General features: G+C 48.7%; 1 protein-coding gene across 1 annotated transcript in view; it reads left to right on the top strand.

Moving 5' to 3' along the window:
- PTGS1 (prostaglandin-endoperoxide synthase 1) overlaps positions 1–18,066 on the top strand; it is a 49,229-nt gene extending 31,163 nt beyond the window's left edge. Inside the window, exons 3-11 of the mRNA XM_028715359.2 lie at positions 813–929; positions 3,253–3,393; positions 4,226–4,369; positions 6,863–7,044; positions 9,667–9,750; positions 10,124–10,370; positions 11,919–12,205; positions 14,693–14,840; positions 16,402–18,066. Of these exons, the coding sequence (XP_028571192.2) occupies positions 813–929; positions 3,253–3,393; positions 4,226–4,369; positions 6,863–7,044; positions 9,667–9,750; positions 10,124–10,370; positions 11,919–12,205; positions 14,693–14,840; positions 16,402–16,763 (1,712 nt within the window). The 3' untranslated portion in view covers positions 16,764–18,066. The remainder of the gene's footprint in view (positions 1–812; positions 930–3,252; positions 3,394–4,225; positions 4,370–6,862; positions 7,045–9,666; positions 9,751–10,123; positions 10,371–11,918; positions 12,206–14,692; positions 14,841–16,401) is intronic.
- Positions 18,067–24,360: the final 6,294 nt, after the last annotated feature.

Raw genomic sequence — 24,360 nt, 5'->3', positions numbered from 1 at the left:
GACAGAGAACATTTTCTGTTAAGTGCAGCGCTACACCTTTTAGGGCTGCATCATCTAGATTCACTGATTTTGGAGTCAAAACAAAATTAAAAAATTCCTTCCCGTAGCACCTTAGAGACCAGCTAAGTTTGTTATTTGTATGAGCTTTCATGTGCATGCACACTTCTTCAGATAGTACAAGAGTGTACAGTGGTACCTCGGGTTAAGTACTTAATTCGTTCCGGAGGTCCGTTCTTAACCTGAAACTGTTCTTATCCTGAAGCACCACTTTAGCTAATGGGGCCTCCCGCTGCTGCCACGCGATTTCTGTTCTCATCCTGAAGCAAAGTTCTTAACCCGAGGTAATATTTCTGGGTTAACGGAGTCCGTAACCTGAAGCATATGTAACCTGAAGTACCACTGTACAAGTTTTCAGAGTGTACATGTCCTGCTTATATCTCAGCTTGATCACTCAGATCATCTGCAGGGAAAAGATGACAAGACTCATTTGACAGCAACAAGCAACTGGGCCTATAGTCTTACCAGCCAAGTCTTATGGAACACTCTACTACTAGAGAGTCGGCAGGCACCTTTCGTTTCAACATTTAAATGCCTGCTGAAAACTCTTCAATTTTGCCAAGCCTATGCTTGGCAAAGAACACATCTTCCCACAATAGTTGATTCCTTGATTCCTGATTTTGATTGTTTTATGCAGTTTTTGCTGTATGGTTTTTGGGTGCAGTTGTTTGCAAGCTGTTATGATCTTTTTATGAAGAGCATTTTTAATAAATAAAAAGTGACAATAATTTGTTTTCTCTCCCTGCCCCACACAGTGAATCCATGCTGCTATTTCCCATGCCAGCACAAGGGCGTCTGTGTCCGGGTTGGCACAGAGGGCTACGAATGCGATTGCACCCGGACCGGCTACTTTGGCACAAACTGCTCTCTGCGTGAGTATCCCCGTGGCCTTTCTGCAACATGGGCAGTGGTGTAAGGGTGGATAAATAAGCAGATTCCAGATGCTGAAGGGTCCAGAAACGGTGGGGGAAGCCGCTTATCATGGAGAACCTTCTTGTTGCCGCTGTTCTACCATCACACGCCACCTCAGTCTCTGAGTGGTGAGAGTCTCCAGGGGTTCCAGGTGCTCACCCAGGCTTTGGTTTCCTTGGAACTAAGGTCACTGGAGACTGGGGGGTCTTCAGGGTCTGTGATTTATTCACACCCATAGACAGCCTGAGCATAGGAAGGAGGGGCTTACAGCATCATTACCCCAGCATATCTTGCTTAGATCCAGCACAAAGCAAGCAGGTCTCTGTGTCTCCAGCTCCCAGTCTTCTTTTTTAGTTCAGCGCTCTCTCTCTCTCTCTCTCTCTCTCTCTCTCACACACACACACACACACACACACACACTGGCTATTATCTGTAGCCAGTGCCACTTATGTTGATCGAAGCAGTTGAGTGGGCACATGTAGAGTAAGGCCATTTTGTGGTTATCTGCATAGCTGTCAACTTACAGACTTGAAAATAAGGGACCAGCAGCCTTGAAAATAAGGGACCAGCAGCCTCACCTGTTCAGGCACTCCAGTCTTCCTGTCCTCCTGCAGTCTGGTCAAACTCAGGCTGGCAGCTTCGAGAACACTGTCCAACCAACTTTGTAACCAGAGGTTCAACTGACTAGGATCTGAATCACATGCACCACAAGGCCTATGCAGCCTCAAATTAAGATGGCTCCCCGGCCTGGCTTTGCACTGCAAAGTTTGCAGCAGCACGTGCAACAAAATGGCATCCAGCATTCAAAAAACCCCTCAGCTTGCATTAACTAGCCACACACAAGGCATGCAAGCTCCCAGTCGTTCTTAGACTTCTTATTGGGTGAGCAACACAGCCAAGCAACACAGTTGGAGCCTCCCTCCTCCCTGGCCGGCAGGGAGGGAGGGAGAGGAGCGGCTTCCTCTGAAATTTAAGGGACATCATTTAAGGGACATTTAAAGGACATCCATCAATAAGGGACAGCAGCGGGACATGGCGCTGGAATAAGGGACTGTCCCTTCAAATAAGGGACACTTGACAGCTATGGTTATCTGTTGATAGCTATTAGTCATTAATCATAATCATAATAAATTTTATTTATACCCCACCCTCCCCAGCCAAGACCAGGCTCAGGGCAGCTAACACCAGGTATAAAAACAACTGATTAAAATACAACTTAAAAACAAGATTAAGTACAACATTAAAATGCAGCCTCATTTCAGTAGAAACTCAAATCAACAACTTTTTGGGGATGAAAACGTCAAATCTTCACCAAGGCCAGCTATCCAGACTGGTCCTACGTGGGCCAGAAGAAAGCCAGGGATTATGGATAGAAAGGGGGGAAACCTCCATGTTCAGAGGCATCTACCTGCAAATACCAGTTATCAGTGAGGCACGTTGCTTCAGTGCCTCCATTTGTTGGGCTCCCCAGAGATAATCTGTTTGGCTGTCATGGAAAACTAGATGCTGGACTGGGTGGGCTGAGCTTTGGCATTATCCAGCCGGGCTCCTCTGGTGACATTCTGATAGGAATAAAGGGAGCAGCATTATACTGAGTCAGACCTCCGGTCCATCCAGCTTAGCATTGTCGACACTGACAGGCTGTCCAGGCTTTCATAGGAGGAAATTCCCTGCCCTACCTGGAGAAGTCATTGGGGACTGAACCATGCATGAAAAGCAGATACTTTGCCCCTGATAGCTAAGAAGGAAGCCTCCAAGTCTAGTGGCAGTCTACCTCCAAATTCCAGGTGCTGGGGCTAAGCAACGGGGGGGGGGGGTTGCCTGCTTGCTGCTGTGCCTGCCTGCTTTCTGGGCACATCTGGATGGAGGCTGTGGGAACAGCAGGATTCTGGATGAGCAGGGATTTTTTAGCTGTAATTCCTGAATTGCAGAGGATTGGAGTGGATGACTCTTTAGGTCCCTTCCAGTGTGGTGTAGCAGAGAGTCAGTGTGGTGTAGTGGTTAAGAGCGGTGGACTCGTAATCTGGTGAACCGGGTTTGCTTCCCCGCTCCTCCACATGTAGCTGCTGGGTGACCTTGGGCCAGTCACACTTCTCTGAAGTCTCTCAGCCCCACTCATCTCACAGAGTGTTTGTTGTCAAAGGAGATGGTTAGCCGCTTTGAGACTCCTTAGGGTAGTGATAAAGTGGGATTTCAAATCCAAACTCCTCCTCCTCCTCCTCCTCCTCTTCTTCTTCATCTTCTAACTCTATGATTATACAATATTTGTGTTTTCTTTCCCAGCGGAGTTCTGGACGCGGTTGCGCGATGCCCTGAAGCCGAGCCCAGCCTTCTATCATTTTATCCTGACCCACTTCCAGTGGTTCTGGACAATTGTCAACAACACCTTCATCCGGGACACTTTGATGCGTTTGGTGCTGACGAGTAAGTGAAGAGCAGTAGATTGAGAGCGGGACTTAGGGTGATTGGGGGGCAGACTCTATGACCACCAAACAAACAAAACTCTTACCCCCCCAAAAGTGAGCTTTTGAGCATGATTGCACAAGGGGGCTGGGGAATTATCCCAGGAATCCTGAGATCTTGGCAAGAAGGATCCCTATCCTATTGATGCTTCCAGCAGTTCACCCAGGTTTCCCACTAATTAGCACGGAGGGCACAATCCATTGGGCCGATTGGCTCCTACAGGAGGCAGTGATGGCTCCTAGCCACAATAGCTTTGCTCTGCACATTCGGAGGCAGCAATCATTCCAAGTATCATTTGCCAGAAACCGCTGGAGGGGAGAGGACTATTGTGAATGGATCCAACATGCCAGTTTACTGCGGGGATCTGGAGATTTCATGCTCTGCAGAACAAGCCACACTGGCAACAAATGGGAGATCCCTAAAAGGAGGGGTCGGCAACCTAAGGCCCATTGGCCACAAGCGGCCCATGGGGGTCGTTTAACCAGCTCACGAGCCACCCCCGAACTGAGCTGCCCGCTCGGCGAGTCCCCACGCAGTGCACTAAACTAGCACAGCATGGGGACTCACTTCCGCGGTGCTGAAAATCACGTCTGCGCAGACACAGGTGCTGGAAATCGTGGGCCATGGAGGGATCTCCTCTGGAGTGAACCGGCGCAGGCAAGGTAAACCTTGCGGACCCCTGCCCAAGAGCATCACTGTGGAGGAAGGTGTCATCTGGCCAGTGTTCCATGGAGGTTTATTTTGCACTCTTCTCTCTCTCTCTCCCTCCCTCCCTCTCTCTCTTTCTCTGCAGTCCGAGCCAATCTCATCCCCAGTCCACCCACGTACAATTCCGCCCACGGCTACATCAGCTGGGAGTCCTACGCCAATGTCAGCTATTTCACTAGGGTGCTCCCACCGGTGCCCACCGACTGCCCCACGCCAATGGGAACCAAAGGTGGGTGCAGCTCAGCAGGGCCTCCACCGCACCCCAGCTTAACTTTTCTCTTAAGATAGCAGCAGCGAAATCTGCTCCGTATGAAGTCCATTCCTGCCTTCGCAGCTGTGTCACATGGCTTAACTTTTCCGAGAGATGAAAGTGGTGTAGTGTGGGAGTTTCTGTTGATAGCATCTAGGTGTGGGCTGGCAAGGAGGGCTGTGTTATTAGGGAGGGGACTCAGCTCAGGGCGAGGGTTTGTTTATTTATTTGCCTCCTCAGTGATAGGTTCAATAACAGGCACAGAAGAGCTCTTTCAAATTGTCTAGTCTGACCCAATGCACAGTGCGAGCAAGACCTACAAACCAAGCCTTATGAGGAATGGTTGAAGGAATTGGATATGTTTAGCTTGGAGAAGAGGAGACTGAAAGGAAATATGATAGCCATCTTCAAATACCTGAAGGGCTGTCACATGGAAGAGGGAGCAAGCTTTTTTCTGCCTCTCTGGAACCAACGGCTTCAGGTTACAAGAAAGGAGATTCCGACTCAACGTCGGGAAGGACTTTCTCACAGTAAGATCTGTTCAGCAGTGGAACAGACTCTCTCGGGAGGTTGTGGACTCTCTTTGGTTTTTGAACAGAGCTTGGCTGGTCATCTGTCAGGGGCACATTAATTGTGATTCCCGCATTGCAGGGGGTTGGACTAGATGACCCTTTGGGACCCTTCCAACTCTACCATTCTATGCTTCCGTCTGCAACTCAGGATATTACAACTGCAGCATCCTTGCTGCCTGAATATTTCCGTCGCAGGAGAGGCCACTGCCTGCTGTGGAGGAGGTTTCCTCCCTCACTCGAAAGTCCTGAGAGTGTCTGTTCTACTATCAGACTCAGTCGCCTCACCTCAGAAAAGGATGTTTCAGGGTTGGGCAAGATTCAGAAAAGGGCAGCCCAGATAATCAAGGGGGCACTATGACTCTCCTGCAAGGAAAGGTTGCAGCGTTTGGGGCTTTTTAGTTTAGACCATGAGTAGGCAAACCAAGGCCTGGGGGCTGGATCCTGCCCAATCGCCTCCTAAATCCGGCCTGTGGACCGTCCGGGGATCAGCATGTTTTTACATGAGTAGAATGTGTGCTTTTATTTAAAATGCATCTCTGGGTTATTTGTGAGGCATAGGAATTCGTTCATTATTTATTTTTTCAAAATATAATCCGGCCCCCCAGAAGGTCTGAGGGACAGTGGGCTGGCCCCCTGCTGAAAAAGTTTGCTGACCCCTGGTTTAGACAAAAGGTGACATGATAGAATAGAAAAGGTATTTCTTGCATTTGTGTCCCAGCTTTTTCTCCATGGCACTCACGCTGGCTTACATGGTTCTCCCTCTCCTAATTTAATCTCCTGTGAGGTAGGTCAGGCTGAGAGACTGTGACTAGCGCAAGGTCACACCCAGTGAACTTCATAGCTGAGTGGGGATTTGAATCCTGGTCTCCTAGTTCGTAGTCCAGTACACTAACCCCGATACCATCCTGGCTCTCTCACAAAATTATGCAAGAAAATGGATTGAGAGAAGTTGTTATCTCTCTTGCAGAGCTACAACTCCCAGAGTGGCTTAATAATCAATCCCTCTTCATCCAGAGTTCTGGGAATAGTAGTACATCTGTGAGGAAAACAGGGAATCTCCTAACGACCTTCACCACCCTTAACAAATTAACAGTTACCATAAGCCTTTGTGGGAAGCCGCAACTGTTTAAAGTGGTGTCATAGCGCTTTAAACGTACTGTGTGAACATGGCCTTCATATCATTCTGGGCACCTTTTGTGGATATTGAAGAAAGCTTGTGAGAATGTTTATCAACCAAATTGACTGCTCCCGTTGTCAGAAGAAAAGTGTGGCTTCAGAAAACAAAGCAAAGGTGCCTTTCGCTCTGTACTCCAACAATTTGACAACCTGGCTCAGCTAAAGTTGGTGGATCTCCTAAGTACAGACTTGTGGGTCTGGTTTTATGGCCTGTTTCTTAAATGAATTGGAGTCCATGCACATCAAAACTCCCCCTCTGGTTGACTGGTGTGTGTTCCTATTTGCTCTCCTGGTGTGTGTTCACACACCTTCCAGCCAGAGCTACTAAACTGAGCCTTGATGTGAACTAACTCCATTGAAAAGCCTTGTCTTTGAGTTGCTTGGATGGGAGTCTTTGTAGTGGTTCATTCACATATGAAAGCCACCACTCAATTCTGCAGCTGTTTACTATCACCTTTAACCACTTCCATTTTGATTTTCAAAAGTTATTATTATTAGTGGTGTTTCCTATAAGGGCATGCCTGAGCCCCATGCCTTGGCTACAGGGCTCTTGCAGCTATAGCTGTGACTCCAGCGCTGCAGGGAGTTGGATTAAGTGGCCATTGGGGCCCCTTCCAACTCAGCTGTTCTATGATTCTATTAAATAAATGGACAGGAGAGATGAACTCTTAGCCACACGCCAGAGGGGCAATCTTGGAATTGGTTTTTCGTTCCTCCCTTGCAGGGCCACCGCAGCTTCCTGATGCACAGCTGGTAGCTGAAGAGTTTTTCCTGCGCAAGAAATTCCACCCGGACCCCCAGGGGACAAACTTGATGTTTGCGTTCTTTGCCCAACACTTCACTCACCAGTTCTTCAAGACATCTGGGAAGATGGGCCATGGCTTCACCAGGGCTCTAGGCCATGGGGTGAGCAGAGCCCTAGCATGCTAAATCCTGGGGGCCTTCAGAGCCTCATCCTGGGTCTACTGCTGCAGAAATAAGGGCATGGAGTGACCCTCAAAGGTGCCCCCCCCAGTACAACATTGATATGCACCGCTTGATTTCTTTTTTAAAAAAGAAAGAACCTCAAAGTGGCTTGCAAAAAGATAAAACAAACAAACAAAATCAAGACAAAATTACAACAATACTTTAAAACATACAAAAGTTAAAACACTAAAACAGTTTGGAATTATCTCAACTGGGTAGGCTTGATACGATAATCTTTATTGTCATTGTCCCATGTAGAACAACGAAATTGAAAAATCTACATAAAACATTCAAAACCCAACAAGCCTGCTATCCCAGCCTGTTTAGCTCCCTAAAAACTCTGATACCCTATAACTGAATACAATATACTCCCATAGAGACTACCTTACAATGCTTTTAAAACCAAAATCGCATATGGATAGAAACTGTTTCTCAGGCAGCTAGTCCTAGTCTTTATAACCCTGGACCTTCTTCCAGAAGGCAGAAGCTGGAAGAGATCATTTCCAGGGTGCACACTATCCCTGCAGCTTTCTTAGGCACCTGGAAGCGTAGATTTGATCCAAGGTGGGAAGAGTGCACCCAATTATTCTCTCCGCAGTCTTTACAACCCTGGACAGCGTTGTTTTCCCCCTGGCCGTGCAGCTCCCAAACCTCACACACAGACCATAAGTTAATACACTCTCAACCAGTGCAGGTCTCTGAGCACAGGTATTAGCAACCATGCTGCAGCCTTCTGCACTAACTGCAGCTTCTGGATCAGGCACAAATGAAGTCCCGCACATTGCAGCCTTGATGAAGGGGTGGAAGAAAACATGGTAGAATGGAGAAAAGACAGAACTTTTTCTAGGGCCAAGTGGAGTGCCCACTTCTGCAGCTGCCTGGGTTCAAGGCCCTTAGAAGGTCAATGGTGGCTTCACATTTAAAAGAGCTATGCAGAGTTCAGTGAGGGTTGCTTTAGTCAAGGGCTTTTGTGCGCAACACTTGGGCTCCACCCAATGATGCATCACCCACGAGGACAAAGAGAATTCCAGTGGATACAGAAAGGAGGGTAAAACAGCATGTGAAGCATGAGTTTCTCTTGGCATTGGGTGACAAACCAAACCATATGTCAAATGGAAGCATGTATACCACCTTGCAAGCGTGCACATCCTGAAAGGTTGGTTAAATGCCACCCTAATCTCCCAAGTAGTGAGAGACTCCAGGGGTTCCAGGTGCTTACCCAGGTTCAGTTTCCTTGAGACGAAGGTCATCGGAGATTGCGGTGTCTTTAGGATACAGTGGTACCTCTGGATGCGAACGGGATCCGTTTCGGAGCCCCGTTCGCACCCTGAAGCGAACGCAACCCGTGTCTGCGCATGCACGGGTCACCAATTACTGCTTCTGCGCATGCACATGACATCATTTTGAGTGTCTGCACACGCACGAGCACGGAAGTAACGTGTTCCGTTACTTCCGGTTCGCCGCGGAGCACAACCCGAAAACGCTCAACCCAAAGCTACTTCAACCCAAGGTATGACTGTATGTAGTTTTATTCACACATCTATACAACCTGAGTGTAAGATGGGAGAGACTCACAGCATTAACATTCCAATGGGTTTTGGGATCCAGCACAGAGCAAGCGTGTCTCTGGGTCTCCAGCTTCCAGCCTGCTTTTTTCAGCTCAGCTCAGCTCACACACACCACCCTGGCTCTTGTTCTCCTACCTAGCAGCCAGGTGAGGAGGGAGAGGAAAGACCCGCCCATCAGCCTAGAGGGCCTCATCCCTTCATTGTAGCTCTTGCAATGGAGCCCATCCTTTTGGGATGCGGATGAGGACACTGCAGTGGCCAGCCAAGGCCATAGTCTTACAAAGAAACTTCTCTGGCTAGTTCAGCAGTAGGATCCTCTCTTTGAATCTAACACTCCCCAGGTACAGGATCCTAAGAATTGGAAGGGAGACATGGCATCATACAGACTCACCTCCCAAACCCACATCACTCACTTCCAAGAATATGAATAATTAGATAAATAATATTGAAAGTCTGGCAGTCCTTTTGGAAAAGCAAAAGCTGTTCCCTGAGTCAGGTGGGTGGAATCAAGAGCAGAAAAATAGAAGGGAAGGGCAATTAATCCACTCCCCATCAGGGTGTGTGACTTATTCCCAAGTAGGTTTAAACCCTAATACAGTACTTTTTTTTTTTTTGCCAGGGGGAGGGGCAGGATGGGCAGGGAAGAAATTAATTACACAGGTTAATTTTTATATTGTTTTATTGCACACCAATGCTTTAAATTCTTTATTTTATGTTACCTGAATTTGGGTACCAGGTAAGCAATAACATCTCTAAGCAGTTTATGCAGAATATAAAATATACGTTTAAGAAGTTTATAAATGTGAGCAGTTAGAAACAGGTTCTTCTATATCTGCAGCTGGAGGCAGTGATGCTTCGAATACCAGTTGTTGGAAACCACTAGCCTGATCCGGCTTCAGGGCTCTTCTGATGTACTTACATGCTTTCAAAATTTCTAAATACAAAGCAACTGCTACAGTTTCATGAGCTGTAACCACCTGGACCTTTTCTGCAGGTGGATCTTGGACATTTATATGGAGACAACTTGGAACGCCAACATGAACTGAGGCTCTTCCGAGACGGGAAGTTGAAATACCAGGTATGAAAGTGGTTAAATGGTCCTCCTGCCTTGGGAGAGCAAAACATGATGACCCTAGACAGCTGCTGCCGATCAAAATAGTCAATACTGGGCTAGATGGGCAAACAGTCTGGCCTGCTCATCATTCCAGGTGGGGTACTCTGTCCGATGCCACAGGAGGCAAATCTGTGTTTTATTTGTCTGGTTTTAGAATGTCTCTAATCCCCTTCAGAATAAATATTTCCTGGGCAGGTTATGAAGCATGCAGATGAGGGTGATGGGACCAAGAGAAGGGCAGGTTCGTATGGGAGGACATGATATTTCAGATAGCTTGGGCCTGCGAGGTGTTTGAGATGCACCCCTGACGCGCACCCTTCCTCTCTCACCTCCCTAGGTGGTGAAAGGGGAAATTTATCCCCCGACGGTACTGGACGCCCCCGTGCACATGATCTACCCAAAGCACATCCCCGCAGAAAAGCAGCTGGCTGTGGGCCAGGAGGTGTTTGGGCTGCTCCCGGGACTCATGATGTACGCCACCATTTGGCTCCGCGAGCACAACCGCGTCTGTGACCTTCTCAAGCAGATTCACCCCACCTGGGATGATGAGCAGCTGTTCCAGACCGCAAGGCTCATTCTTATTGGTGTGTGAGGGGGGAGGGCTGTGGGGGAGGGCCACAGGGCATTGGGGTGTTCCAACCAAGTGCCATGCCAACATTCTTCCAGTGTTATTTCCTCCACACACACACACACACACTCATCCATTCTCCATCAATTAATGAGGAAACAATTTGCATTTGAAAATTATAGACTTGTAAAATGGTAGCATTGGAAAGATATTCCACACCCACACCCACACCCATATCATATCGTCCAACCCCCTGCAATTCAGGAATCTCAGCTAAAGAATCCCTGACAGAGGGCCACCCAACCTCTGTTGAAAAACCTCCAGTGGCGTCCACCACCAAAGGAACAAGAGTGACGAAATTTGTGAAGCTGACTGTTTTACCACCAGTATTTTAAAAAGTACATAAGCATCAGATTTCCTGGATTCTTGACCTGTTTGGACAGATTAAGAAGCTGGTACAGCTCCAAAGTCCAGCATGATAATACCATCTTGCAGATCGATGTTTGTATGTTAAAAACTTTGTTATGGAATGGACCACCAAGCCCTTATTATCTTCAGGGCTTAGGTGGGATTGGCAAGGTGAGATGTTTGCGGCTTTTTAGTTTAAGAGAAGGTGAGTGACATAATAGAAGTATACAATGTTAGGCCTAGCATGGAGAAAGTGGAGAGAGAAAAGTCTCTCCCCCCCACCCCCCATAATAATAATAATAATATATTTATTCATACCCTGCCTTTCGGCCTGTCAGAATGCATAGCACTAGAACTCAGGGACATCCAGTGAAACTGAGTTTTGGAAGATTCAGTCCTTCTTCATGCACCATATAGTTAAACTATGGAACCACAGGAGGCAGCGATAGCCACCGACCTAGTAAAGGTAAAGGTACCCCTGCCCGTATGGGCCAGTCTTGCCAGACTCTAGGGTTGTGCGCTCATCTCACTCTATAGGCCGGGAGCCAGTGCTGTCCGCAGACACTTCCGGGTCACGTGGCCAGCGTGACGAAGCTGCTCTGGCAGGCCAGCGCAGCACACGGAACACCGTTTACCTTCCCGCTAGTAAGCGGTCCCTATTTATCTACTTGCACCCGAAGGTGCTTTCGAACTGCTAGGTTGGCAGGCGCTGGGACCGAACGACAGGAGCGCACCCCGCCGCAGGGATTCAAACCGCCGACCTTTCGATCGGCAAGTCCTAGGTGCTGAGGCTTTAACCCACAGCGCCACCTGCGTCCAGCCACCGACCTAGATCGGTTTTAAAAAGGGATAGACAAATTCATGGAGGAGACGGCTGTCAATCGCTTCTAGCTATGATGGTTGTCCTCTGCTTCTGCAGTTAGGAGCAGCAGTGCTCCTGAAAACAGAAGCTGGAAACCACAGGAAGGGAGAAGGCTCCTGTGCTTGAATCCTGTTTGCTGGATTCCCATTGGGCATCTGGTGGCCACTGGAAGGACAGGATGCTGGGCTAGATGGGGCCCCTTTGGCCTGATCCAATGGCCTCCTCTTATTTCTAGATCCCAAACTCAGTTGCCTGCATCCTCACCCCTTGACTCCCTCCCTCTGCTCTTCCCAGGTGAGACCATCAAGATCGTCATTGAGGACTATGTCCAGCATCTGAGTGGCTACTTCCTACAGCTGAAGTTCGACCCAGAACTCCTCTTTGGAGCCCAGTTCCAGTACCGGAACCGCATTGCAGTGGAATTCAACCAGCTCTACCACTGGCATCCACTGATGCCAGATACCTTCAAGATCCAGGATCAAGAGTACAGCTACAACCAGTTTGTCTACAACACCACTATGCTGATGGACTATGGAGTGGAGGCCCTTGTAGATGCCTTCTCCAGGCAGCAAGCTGGGCAGGTGGGTGCATTGGCCACACCCATCCCAAAGGGCCAAGCCAATCTTGAGGAGCAGGATGGTTTTTGGTCCACCAGGATGGGAAAGCGAGCGAACCTAGGGAACTGACATACCTCAAGTAGCTGTACCATGCCAGCTGGAACTGTCAGCTTTTAGTTCTAATAGATCAGTGGTTCCCCAGCTTTTCTGGGCCACTGCCCGCTGGTTTTGCAAACTTGCCCCAGTGTCCCCCTCCCCTATAAAAAGGATTATTCAGAATAGCGGTTTACATGACCCACGGTGGAAGATACCAACACAATAAAATTCAAAACGGTGACAATTAAGCACACATTTGTTGAAAATCGAATTAAAACTATTTAGTGTAATTAAGTCAACAGAACTGATGAACTTGATCCAGTGATATCAGCTTAGCAAGAGACTTAGATACCACCTTTAGTAACTATTTCACTGTTCAGTAAATTCTTAATGTGACAGATGGGCTTGATGAAGTGAAATCAGTTTCCCAATACCTGGTTTAAAATCGCTTTGCAGGAACCATTCATACACACACACACAGTGCTTTTTTCTGGGGGATGCAGGGGTACGCTTTGTGAATCTAAGTTTGGCCTCATTGAGGGGCAGTATTTCAATATGAGTAGGAAAAAGAGGAACCCTAAACATTTTTTTAAAAGGAAAAAAGCACTGTACACACACACTTCACCTACCACAGATTCATGGTCACTAACTTATCAGAAAATAAATAGCTGTTGCCAATAATTAGCTAAACAAACATGAACAAAGGACACAGATTTGACAATGAGAGGAGCAGTAAAACTTTAAATATAAAGTGAGGAAGGTGTTTTGCTTTAGGAAGGTGTAAACTGGCCAATGGTAACTGTACACTCGGCACGCTCAGAGGCACCCACCTCCAGCGCACCCTTGCCTCTTAGCACCCCACTAGGTAATCCTCCCCCAGGGGGTGATAGCACCCACTTGGGAACCACTGTTGCAGAGAGTCTGGATAAGAGTTTGAACAGTGCATTTGCTGTTGTCTGTCTTTGTTTTTTTTGCAGTGCTGATTTGTGGCCTCTTTCTTCCCCTCCCTCCCATAAAAGGCTGTTTTCATATAAATGCCTGGCCAGCATGGCTGAGGATTTTAAGGGTTACTGCTCCTTCAAAGTTTTCCTGCTCACAGGCTATTTTATTGCTTCCTGTTCAGTGCAGCTGAGGGATTTGTGATCAGCTGCACCTTAAGAGAAGGAAAATTCTAGCTCCATAAAGAAAGAAGAGGGGAGAAGTAAACAATGAAGGGTAATTAAAGCCACTAATGGGGAACAGGAACTGACTAATCAAGGGGCAATTCACCACAAATCCCTCAGCCTTGTGGACTAGAAAGGAAGGACATGGCAAAGCCTGCAATGAAAGAACTTCTTAACATTGCAGGGGACCCTTAACTGAAGGAGACTTACATGTGAGTAGACATTACATGGTCCCAGGGAGAGAATCATAGAATCATAGAGTTGGAAGAGACCACAAGGGCCATCGAGTCCAACCCCCTGCCAAGCAGGAAACACCATCAGAGCACTCCTGACATATGGTTGTCAAGCCTCTGCTTAAAGACCTCCAAAGAAGGAGACTCCACCACACTCCTTGGCAGCAAATTCCACTGTCAAACAGCTCTTACTGTCAGGAAGTTCTTCCTAATGTTTAGGTGGAATCTTCTTTCTTGTAGTTTGGATCCATTGCTCCGTGTCCACTTCTCTGGAGCAGCAGAAAACAACCTTTCTCCCTCCTCTATGTGACATCCTTTTATATATTTGAACATGGCTATCATATCACCCCTTAACCTCCTCTTCTGCAGGCTAAACATGCCCAGCTCCCTTAGCCATTCCTCATAAGGCATCGTTTCCAGGCCTTTGACCATTTTGGTTGCCCTCCTCTGGACATGTTCCAGTTTGTCAGTGTCCTTCTTGAACTGTGGTGCCCAGAACTGGACACAGTACTCCAGGTGAGGTCTGACCAGAGCAGAATACAGTGGCACTATTACTTCCCTTGATCTAGATGCTATACTCCTATTGATGCAGCCCAGAATTGCATTGGCTTTTTTAGCTGCTGCATCACACTGTTGGCTCATGTCAAGTTTGTGGTCAACCAAGACTCCTAGATCCTTTTCACATGTACTGCTCTCAAGCCAGAGACTTAATGGGACCACAGTGCTATATTAAGTGCTGCCCCAAACCACCATTTTAATTACCGTACCCTTCCTGCTGACTGTGGAAAATCAGAGCCTCAGTCCTGCAGCTGTGGAAGCAACTTTGGTGTCAAAAGTGGGATTTGGATTTTGACCCCTGCCCTCCCAACGGATGGTCTGCAGGCTAGATCTGACCCCCAACCATCCCAACAAATTACTTATGATTACATGCAAACGGGAACTTCTCAAGGGTGGGTGGGAAATCTAGGTGGCTTGGCCCCTCCCCTCCTGCTAACCAAGCCTCTCCATTGGCTTTTCAGATTGGTGGGGTACCGAACATCCACAAGCAGCTTCTTAAAGTGGCCATTGGAGTCATTGAGGAGTCAAGGCTGCTGCGCCTCCAGTCCTTCAACGAATACCGGAAGAGGTTTGGCATGAAGCCCTACACCTCCTTCCAGGAGCTGACAGGTAGGGCAGGCAACCTGCCGGAATGAGGGGAGGGGGCTCCCAGAGGGGTCACCATGCGGGACACTTTAGATGCCACCTCCACCCTGCAAAGGCCATTGTGTTTCCCTGTTCGGAAAAGGCTAAAAAGTGTGTGTGTGTTGGTGTTTTAATTTGGGGAGGGGGAGTGGTAGAGGGTGAAGGGAGATGTTGGTTTCTGAAAGGGTATGCATGGAGTAGAGCCTGTTTTTCCTAGAGTGCTTGAATTCAGTGTTGTCCACTGAAATGGACACATAGAAGATTCAGAACTGTTTATTAATTATTATATTTGAATGTATCACTCACCTTTCACCCTGAGGTCCCAGACATCCCCACCCCGCAGCATACAGAACTCACTGCCACAAGATGCATCACTGCAGGGATGACGACTTAGCCTTAGAGGCTCACTCCAGTGAGGGGGAGGAGCCAGGGTAGTTAAGCGGAAAGTCCATATTCAGATGTAGTCGACCCCTGCAGCTGAGGGGCAGGGATGGGGTGGGGGGATAAGGTGGAAGAGGGAAATTGTCTGTTGTGAAAATAACATGGGGAGGAAGAGAGCCTTTGTGTCTTCTTGAGCTCCTTGAAGGAAAATGAGATATAATATTTGAAATACCGTGGTACCTCTGGTTGCGAACGGGATCCGTTCTGGAGCCACGTTCGCAACCTGAAAGGAACGCAACCCTCGTCTGCGCATGCGCGGGTTGCGATTCGCTGCTTCTGTGCACGCGCATGATGTTATTTTGCGCGTCTGCACAAGTGGCAAAACCCGGAAGTAACCCTTTCCGGTACTTCCGGGTCGCGGCAGGACGCAACCTGAAAAAACGTATCATGAAGCAAACGTAACAAGAGGTATGACTGTAAATGAAATACAGAATCACAGCCCACTTTTGAGCAGAAGAGGAGCCCCGCTGGATCAGGCCCATGGCCCATTTAGCCCAGCATCTCATTCTCACAGTGGTCAACCAGATTCTCCAATGGGAAACCCGTAAGCAGAACCAAGCACAAGAGCAACTCTTCCTTCCCGTTTTGTTGTTTAGTCGTTTAGTCGTGTCTGCCTCTTCGTGACCCCCTGGACCAGAGCACGCCAGGCACTCCTCTCTTCCACTGCCTCCCACAGTTTGGTCAAACTCATGCTGGTCGCTTCGAAAACACTGTCCCACCATCTCGTCCTCTGTCGTCCCCTTCTCCTTGTGCCCTCCATCTTTCCCAACATCAGGGTCTTTTCCAGGGAGTCTTCTCTTCTCATGAGGTGGCCAAAGTATTGGAGCCTCAGCTTCCCTTCCATAGTTTCCAGCAATTGAGATTTGGAAGCATTTCTGCCTCCCAACTGTGAAGGAAGGGCCGAGCAATCAAGGCTGGGAGCCATTCATTGGACAAGTTCATGGAGGAGGCCAAGGCAATCCTCTTTCAAAGCCACCCATGGTGGTGGTTGCTACTGCCTCTTGCAGGAAGGGGTCCCATAGATTAACTGTGCGCTGTGTAAAGGAGGACCTTTGTCTGCCCTAAATCTTCCATATTCAGTTGTTCCTCTCTCTTCCTCTCTCAGGTGAAGAAGAAACTGCTGCCAAACTGGAGGCCCTGTACAAAGACATTGACGCCCTTGAGTTCTACCCAGGTCTGCTGGTGGAGAAGAGCCAGCACAACTCAATTTTCGGCGAGAGCATGGTGGAGATCGGGGCCCCATTCTCCTTGAAGGGTCTTTTTGGGAACCCCATTTGCTCCCCAGAGTACTGGAAGCCTAGCACCTTTGGTGGTGATGCTGGCTTCCAGCTGGTGAACACGGCCTCACTCCAGAAACTGGTGTGCCTCAACGTGAAGAGGTGTCCCTATGTGGCCTTCCGGGTTCCCGGCGGTGGAGAGGACGCCGTTGTGCTTGCAAAGGAGAAGGGGCCATTGGATGAGCTCTAGGACCGCAGCGGGGGCAGAGGGCAGGGGCTGCTCCTTGGCTTGGCTGTGGTCCAGCCAGTGGCAGGCGGCAAGGAGTGGTGGTAGACTATGGCTGGCTGGTGGGGAGGAATGGAGAGAACGGAACAGCATCCCTGCTCATCACATACCTGGAAATGTATTGTGGAGGGTTAGGTTCAGAGAGGAGAATTAAAAGTACAGTTTACTGGGAGAAATGAAAAGCCTTTTGTGGTCTGCCTGTCCTCTGCCCAGTCGGCTTCCTCTTTCCTTCCCATCTTCTCCTTCCAAGGTCATTTTGGCCCATCACACGCAGCAGTAAAACACGTATTACAGGGACATTGTTGGGTGCCAAGACCTTTCGCCTTATGACACATAGCCCAAATCACCTGCTCCTCCTGCTTTCAACTTTGATTTTTATTTGCTTTACTTTGCTTTCTATGAGGGCTGGGCACTGTTGGGGAGCTCCTCAGCCACCTGTCCTGTTAATGTCCCAGTTGTCTAGGCATAAAAACCAGCACAACACATTATATGCAGATTTATGTCTGCTTCATCATATGCCATGGGTTCCAATTGTATCTTTCACCCCCTGGAGCCAGTTCCCAAACATGATTCCCTAAAATCTCTAGAGGAAAATATAGAATTGCAGAACCATGAAGTCGTAAGGGACTCCAAAGGTCATGTCGTCCCTTGCAATGCAGGAACATCAGTAAAGCATGCAAGACAGATGGCCATCCACCCTCTGCTTCAAAATCTCTAAGGAAGGAAAGTCCACAACCTCTCGTGGGAGACCATTCCACTGTCAAACAGCTCTTCCTCTCAGAAAGTTCTTCCTGATGTTTAGTTGTAATCTCCTTTCTTGTAACTTGAAGCCATTGGTTCGAGTCCTACCCTCCATAGCAGGAGAAAACAAATTTGCTCCCTCTTCTGTGTGACAGCCCTTAAGGTATTTGAAGATGGCTATCGTATCTTTTCTCACTCTCCTCTTCTCTAGGCTAAACATACCCAGCTCCTTCAACCGTTCCTCATAAGGCTTGGCTTCCAGACACACTTGATCACATCTTTCGCCCTCCTCTGCACACCTTCCAGCTTGTCAATACAATTGCAGAACCAGTTCAATCTCTTTTAAACCTGTGGTGTATACGTGCCTTAGAATAATAGGTTTGGGAAATTTTTGTGGGAGATATAAAGTGTTTTCCTTTTGACCTCCACTCAGGTGAGTGTGTGAGAGTGTGTTTCTGCTATGGGGCGGAGAGGGTGTTAGGAGTGCAGGGAATGGTCAGAATAAATAGTGATTTTATTTCCAAAAGTCACAAATGTGCTTATAATAATAATAATAATAATAATTTATTATTTGTACCCCGCCCATCTGGCTGGGTTTCCCCAGCCACTCTGGGCGGCTTCCAACAAAGATAAAAAAATACACTAAAATGTCACATATTAAAAACTTCCCTGAACAGGGCTGCCTTCAGATGTCTTCTGAATGTCAGGTAGTTGTTTATCGCTTTGACATCTGATGGGAGGGCGTTCCACAGGGCGGGTGCCACTACCGAAAAGGCCCTCTGCCTGGTTCCCTGTCTTTAGGGTGGGAGACTATTTATCATACCATGATAAATACCCTGCTTCCTTTCTTTAGGGTGGGAGACTATTTATCATACCATCAACTGGCAAACGTGGTCGATGCTGGGGGCACAGATGTGGTTGGTGGGCCCTTGAGGACAAGATCCAGCCAATCATTCTCCTGAAAGTGCTAAGATCTCTAGTCCAGGAGTGGGGAGACTCTTTCAGACCAAGGGCCACATTCCTCCCCAGGAAATCTTTCAGGGGTTACTTGCCAGTGGCGGAGGGTTACAGAGGCCCAAAGTGGGTGCTTTGGCAATAAGCTACATTCTGGCCACACAAACAGCAGAAGCTTCTACATGCACACAAACATGCGTCACTCACCCAAACCAGCAAGAGGGGTCATCACAATCCCAGAACACTATCTTGCTCAGGGAAGCCCAACTTTTCATACCCCATGGAGAAGAAGAGTGCACAGACACACTGCTTTGTCATGCCGGGGGGGGGGGAGTGATGCCAGAATTTGAGCCCCTGCCCCACAGCCCGCGCACTGCCTTCCCAAAGCATGCTCAGTGAGGTACCAGGCTTTGGGAAGGAGGTACCAGGCTCTGGCAGAGCCCTAGAGCCCTAACAAGGCTTTAGTTAAGCTTCCCCCCAACTTACATTGGGAAGGCAGTGCAATGGGTGGGGGGGGGGTTCAAATGTTGCCAAGGGCCTCAGAGAAGGCCTCAAGGGCCACATTGGGCTATGCATAGCACCAGGGGCAGAGGAAGGGAGGCGGTGGAGGCGGCCCACCATGTGTGTCATCACTGAGGGGGTGACATTCGGCATGCTGCCCGCAACTCCCAAGCCTACCCCAAGCCGTTGGGGGGAGGGGCGGAGCTGTGCCGCCTTCCCCCTTCCCCCTTCATTTTGACAGCTCAGGGGAGGCTTGGGAGTCGTGGCCGGCCGGCTCAACATTGCCCCATGCTCATGGTTGGCTTATGGTTTTTTTGGCACATTTCCACTCCAGTTCTCTGTCCCACAGGGCAGGAGGGGTGAGCAGTGAGCTGATTGTGAGAGTTTCAAAGTGCAGGTACGACCCACTGAAAACATTTTGGGCTATGATTTGGAGAAATCCAAATGCCATCACCAGCTTACACTAAAAGTTCAACTGTGAAAACGCTCTCCTATGGAAGGCACCAGTTGGTCAGTGCCTGTGGAGTCGCAAACTACCATACTCTTGTGCTACTCCAGTGTGTTTCAACAAGGCTTCAGCAGGAGATTGTGGCAGACTGTGGCCCGTGGGTCAGATTTCTCTCCCTTTTGCTCCCAAGTCTGCTGAGGAAGTCTTACCCTCTGCTGAAAGAGCCAGTTGGTCCCATGGCAACACATCCATGCATGGTCAACTCTTTAGACATGTGAGGTAAAGGATAAAGGGATCCCTGACCATTAGGTCCAGTCACGGACGACTCTGGGATTGCGGAGCTCTTCTCGCTTTATTGGCCGAGGGAGCCGGCGTACAGCCTCCGGGTCATGTGGCCAGCATGACTAAGCCACTTCTGGCGAACCAGAGCAGCGCACGGAAACGCTGTTTACCTTCCCGACGGAGCGGTACCTATTTACTTGCACTTTGACGTGCTTTCGAACTGCTAGGTGGGCAGGAGCAGGGACCGAGCAACGGGAGCTCACCCTGTCGTGGAGATTTGAACCACCAACCTTCTGATTGGCAAGTCCTAGGCACTGTGGTTTAACCCACAGCGCCACCCGCGTCCCTTTTAGACATGTGAACAGGGTGCTTAATAGGCCCGGCTCACTAGCAAACTCTGAGATGGTGGCAGCCTGGTTGCCTGTTTTTTCTTTTGCAACCATCGCACGTGGGGGGGGGGCACAGGGGGAATATCTAATAAATTTTAAAGCTTTCCCAGAAGAGATGATGAGGCCACCCTTGGGGGTATAATGCAGGGAGGTGGAGCCCCCAAGTAAAACCTAATCTCCCTGTGTTTATTTTTAATTGGCCATGAAAAACAAAGCAGAGGTGTCAACCAGTAGAGAATGGAAAACTTATATTGTTATCATTGTTTATGAATTAGTAAAACAGGGCAGCTGGTACAGGTAGCTGATATTGTCTTACAGCAGGTTTTGCAAGTCAAAGTATGAGTCAAAATGAAATGGCCAGCTCAGAAAAGGAAGGGGGGGGGGGAGTGGAAGAGATATTTTAGCTCTGCACGAAGGTCTTCAAGCTGCTGGTGCTGCCACCCCAGATTAAAGTATCGACTGGGCGTAGCTTTATCAGAATAACATTTTCTGAGTTAGCATTGGAACCTTCCCCAACCTGGTGCCCTCCAGGTGTTGTGGACTACAACCGCGACATCAGTCCCTGTGATTGGCCTCAATGGCTGGGCCTGATGGGAGTTGTAGAAGACATCTAGATGGCACCTGATTGGTAAAGGGTTCACCTAACCTCCTGCTGTAGCAGGTTAATATATCATTCTGCTATAGCAGCAATATAAGGATCTAGGGGTCTTGGTGGACCACAAGCTTAACATGAGTCCAGACTGTGATGCAGCAGCAAAAAACGCTGATGCTATTCTGTGCTGCATCAACAGAAGTCTAGGGTCCAAATCATGGAAAGTAATAGCACCACTCTCTTCTGCCTTGGCCAGACCACACCTGGCGTCCTGTGTCCAGTTCTGGGTGCCACAGTTTAAGAAGGATGTTCACAAGCTGGAAGGTGTGTGGAGGACGACGACCAGGGTGATTAAGGGTCTGGAAACCAAGCCTTGTGAGGAAAGGTTGAGGGAGTTGAGGATGTTTAGCCTGGAGAAGAGAAGACTGATAGGAGAGACAATAAAAAGGTAAAGGTACCCCTGCCCGTACGGGCCAGTCTTGACAGACTCTAGGGTTGTGCGCCCATCTCACTCAAGAGGCCGGGGGCCAGCGCTGTCCGGAGACACTTCCGGGTCACGTGGCCAGCGTGACATCGCTGCTCTGGCGAGCCAGAGCCACACATGGAACGCCGTTTACCTTCCCGCTAGTAAGCGGTCCCTATTTATCTACTTGCACCCGGGGGTGCTTTCAAACTGCTAGGTTGGCAGGCGCTTGGACCGAACGACGGGAGCGCACCCCGCCGCGGGGATTCGAACCGCCGACCTTTCGATCGGCAAGCCCTAGGCGCTGAGGCTTTTACCCACAGCGCCACCCGCGTCCCTAGGAGAGACAATAGCCATCTTCAAATACCTGAAGGGCTGTCAGATGGAAGATAGTAATATCCAAGGCAACATGATGACCAAATACAATGATACGATATCAATAGACACTCTTTATATAATATGAAATATATGAAATCACATAAACAGAAAACTTATGAATCTCTGAAAGTCACAAAATATGCACTCTTAATGGATTCTCTTGAAGACATAAAACCAAATAAACATAAGTCTTATAAGTCTCTGAAAGTCTTTGAAGACTATGCAAGTCTCTGAAAGAAGCAATGTATCAGATTCCACCTAGCCCAGCATCCTGTTCTCACAGTGGACCACCAGATGCCCCTGAGGGGGAAACCTGCAATCGGGCCCTGAGCACAAGAGCAACACTCTTCCCTCCTGCGGACACCTCCCAGCCGCTGGCATTCAGAAGCATTTATTGCCTTTGACCAAGGAAGCAAAGCAGAGCCATTGTGGCTAGCAGCCATTGATAACCTTCTCTTCCATGAATTTTGGTGGCCATCCCTGCCTCCTCCTGTGGGAGTGAGTGCCATAGTTTTACTATGCGCTTTGTGAAGATGTACATGTACAGTTATACCTTGGGTTACAGACACTTCGGGTTGTGCAATTTCAGGTTGCGCTCTGCACCAAACCTGGAAGTATCAGAACAGGTTACTTCCGGGTTTTGGCACTTGCGCATGCGCAGAAGCACTAAATCACACTTTGCCCATGTGCAGAAGCGCCAAATCGCAACCCGCACATGCACAGACGCGGCACTGCGGGTTGCGAATGTTCTTCCCACATGGATCATGTTCGCAACCCAAGCGTCCACTGTACTTTGTTTTATTTGTCCTGAATCTTCCAACATTCTGCTTCATTGAGTGTCCACAAGGAGAGAAGGAGAAAAACTTTTCTTCATCCACTTTCTTCATGTTGTGCATAATTTTACAAACTTTTACCTTGTCACCTCTTACTTATCTTTTTTCTGAACTAAAAAGTCCCAAACAGTGGACAGGCAGCCATCCACCAAGCTAACTTTCATGTCAGTGAGATACACATGTTTGTTCAGCCTAGGGGTGGAAAAGAAAAAGAGAGGAATAGATGGGTTGCAAAAGGGAGGCTGGATTTTCTTGTTGTTGTTTTGATGACCAGTTTGCGCAGAACTGTAACCTGAGCCTCATGCAAAAAAGGCTTTCGGGAAGGAGACAGATGGTGCGCCAACATTTCTAGTAAACAAGTATTAAGCTCACATGGTCCAGACACAGGTCGGAAAATTTAAAAAAAGAAACATAAAGGGCATTTGTGCGTTTGAGATCAAGCTTGCATGGTCTTAAAAACACTTCGGGGTTTTTTAGTGTTTGTTTGTATGCTCACTGATAGGCAGAAATGAATAATGTATCCACCCGAGCATGAGCACAGTGGCATTCCTTGCATCACGGAATAAGTCATACCTATGAATGCTCTGCAACCCTCCAATGGCTGCAAGAGCTTCTGGGCCAAAGCAGCTCAAAGTGGACATTGCCAAATGGGAAAACCCACATCCCACCAATGGGTAGCTGTCAGTGGGAGCAGGAAGAAGCTTAGGGTGGTCCTTCAACACAGTTGCTTCTTGCAATCCAAAAGGATTTATTTGCTTAGCACTTTTGTACCTTGGGGCGTATGAGGTTTTGGGGAGCAGTAGTGCCTCAGGTGTTGTACATGTCATGCTCCTTCTTAGGTAGTTTGTCCGCCTTTGGTCCCCACCCTGCACTCATTTCTCACCTGTGGTTCCTAGAAGCTGTCAGCATGTGACAGCAGCCACAGCCTGGGAATGGCTTTGACCGGCAGGCTAAGCCAGGTGAGGAGAGCTGATGGGTCTCAAACTCTCAGTGAGTTAGGGATTTCTCCTGTATGTGAAGACAGGCTCCAGCGCATGGAGCGGGTGAGACCAAGAATGGGTCCAACAATCAAGAAGGTTGTTTCTGCATATGCTGTAGAGGGAAGTGAGGGGCAGGTGGGGCTCCTCAACCTAGGAAGGTAGCCCTTCTAGGAGAAGGAAAGCTCTAGTCCTAAACCTCTGCTGGCAAGGCAAGGCAAGGCAAGGCAAGGCAAGGCAAGGCAAGGCAAAGCTAAGGAGTAAACTGCACAAATCCCTAGGATGGTTGGGTGGTGCCTTGTAGGCCTCCTTCCAGCAACTCATGCAGCCCAGCAGGTGCCAAACATCCTGCTCTGCTTTCCTTTGGACCACATCAGTGTGTTGCCATCTGGGGAGGTCACCTCAGTGCTGCTAACACAGTGGTTTGTCTTCACCCCGGAGGCGCACTCCGTTGTCTCTCGAGACAGATGGAAGCCAACAACATTCATACCCTGCTCCTCAGCCAAGAGGGCTCCCAGGGCAGCTTGCAATAAAAAGAGAGAGACATGATACAAAAGGAGGGGGAAAGGGACAGGAGGGGAAGAAAATAGCCCCCTGCTCCAGCTCAGCTATCACCCCTCCATCACAATATGATCTGGACTTCATGATAAGTGGATTGGGATAGGCCATAGGCAGCTTGAGGTGATACCCAACTGGTGCAGGTTGTGTGCTGTTGCTGGAAACTGCAGGAGGGGAGAGTATTCTTGTTCACAGAACCTGCTTGTGGGGTTCACACAGAAGCATCTGGTTGGCCACTATGAGAACAGGAGGCTGGACTAGACGGGTTGTTGGCTTGATCCAGAAGGCTCTGGAGAGCCAGTGTGGTGTAGTGGTTAAGAGCGGTGGACTTGTAATCTGGGGAACCAGGTTCGCTTCCCTGCTCCTCCACATGCAGCTGCTGGGTGACCTTGGGCCAGTCACACTTCTCTGAAGTCTCTCAGCCCCACTCACCTCACAGAGTGTT

This window comes from Podarcis muralis, chromosome Z, assembly GCF_964188315.1.
Source record: "Podarcis muralis chromosome Z, rPodMur119.hap1.1, whole genome shotgun sequence".
NCBI classification, from domain to species: domain Eukaryota; kingdom Metazoa; phylum Chordata; class Lepidosauria; order Squamata; family Lacertidae; genus Podarcis; species Podarcis muralis.
Note: the sequence above shows the minus strand (reverse complement) of the source record. Positions and strands in the feature narration are given on the sequence as shown.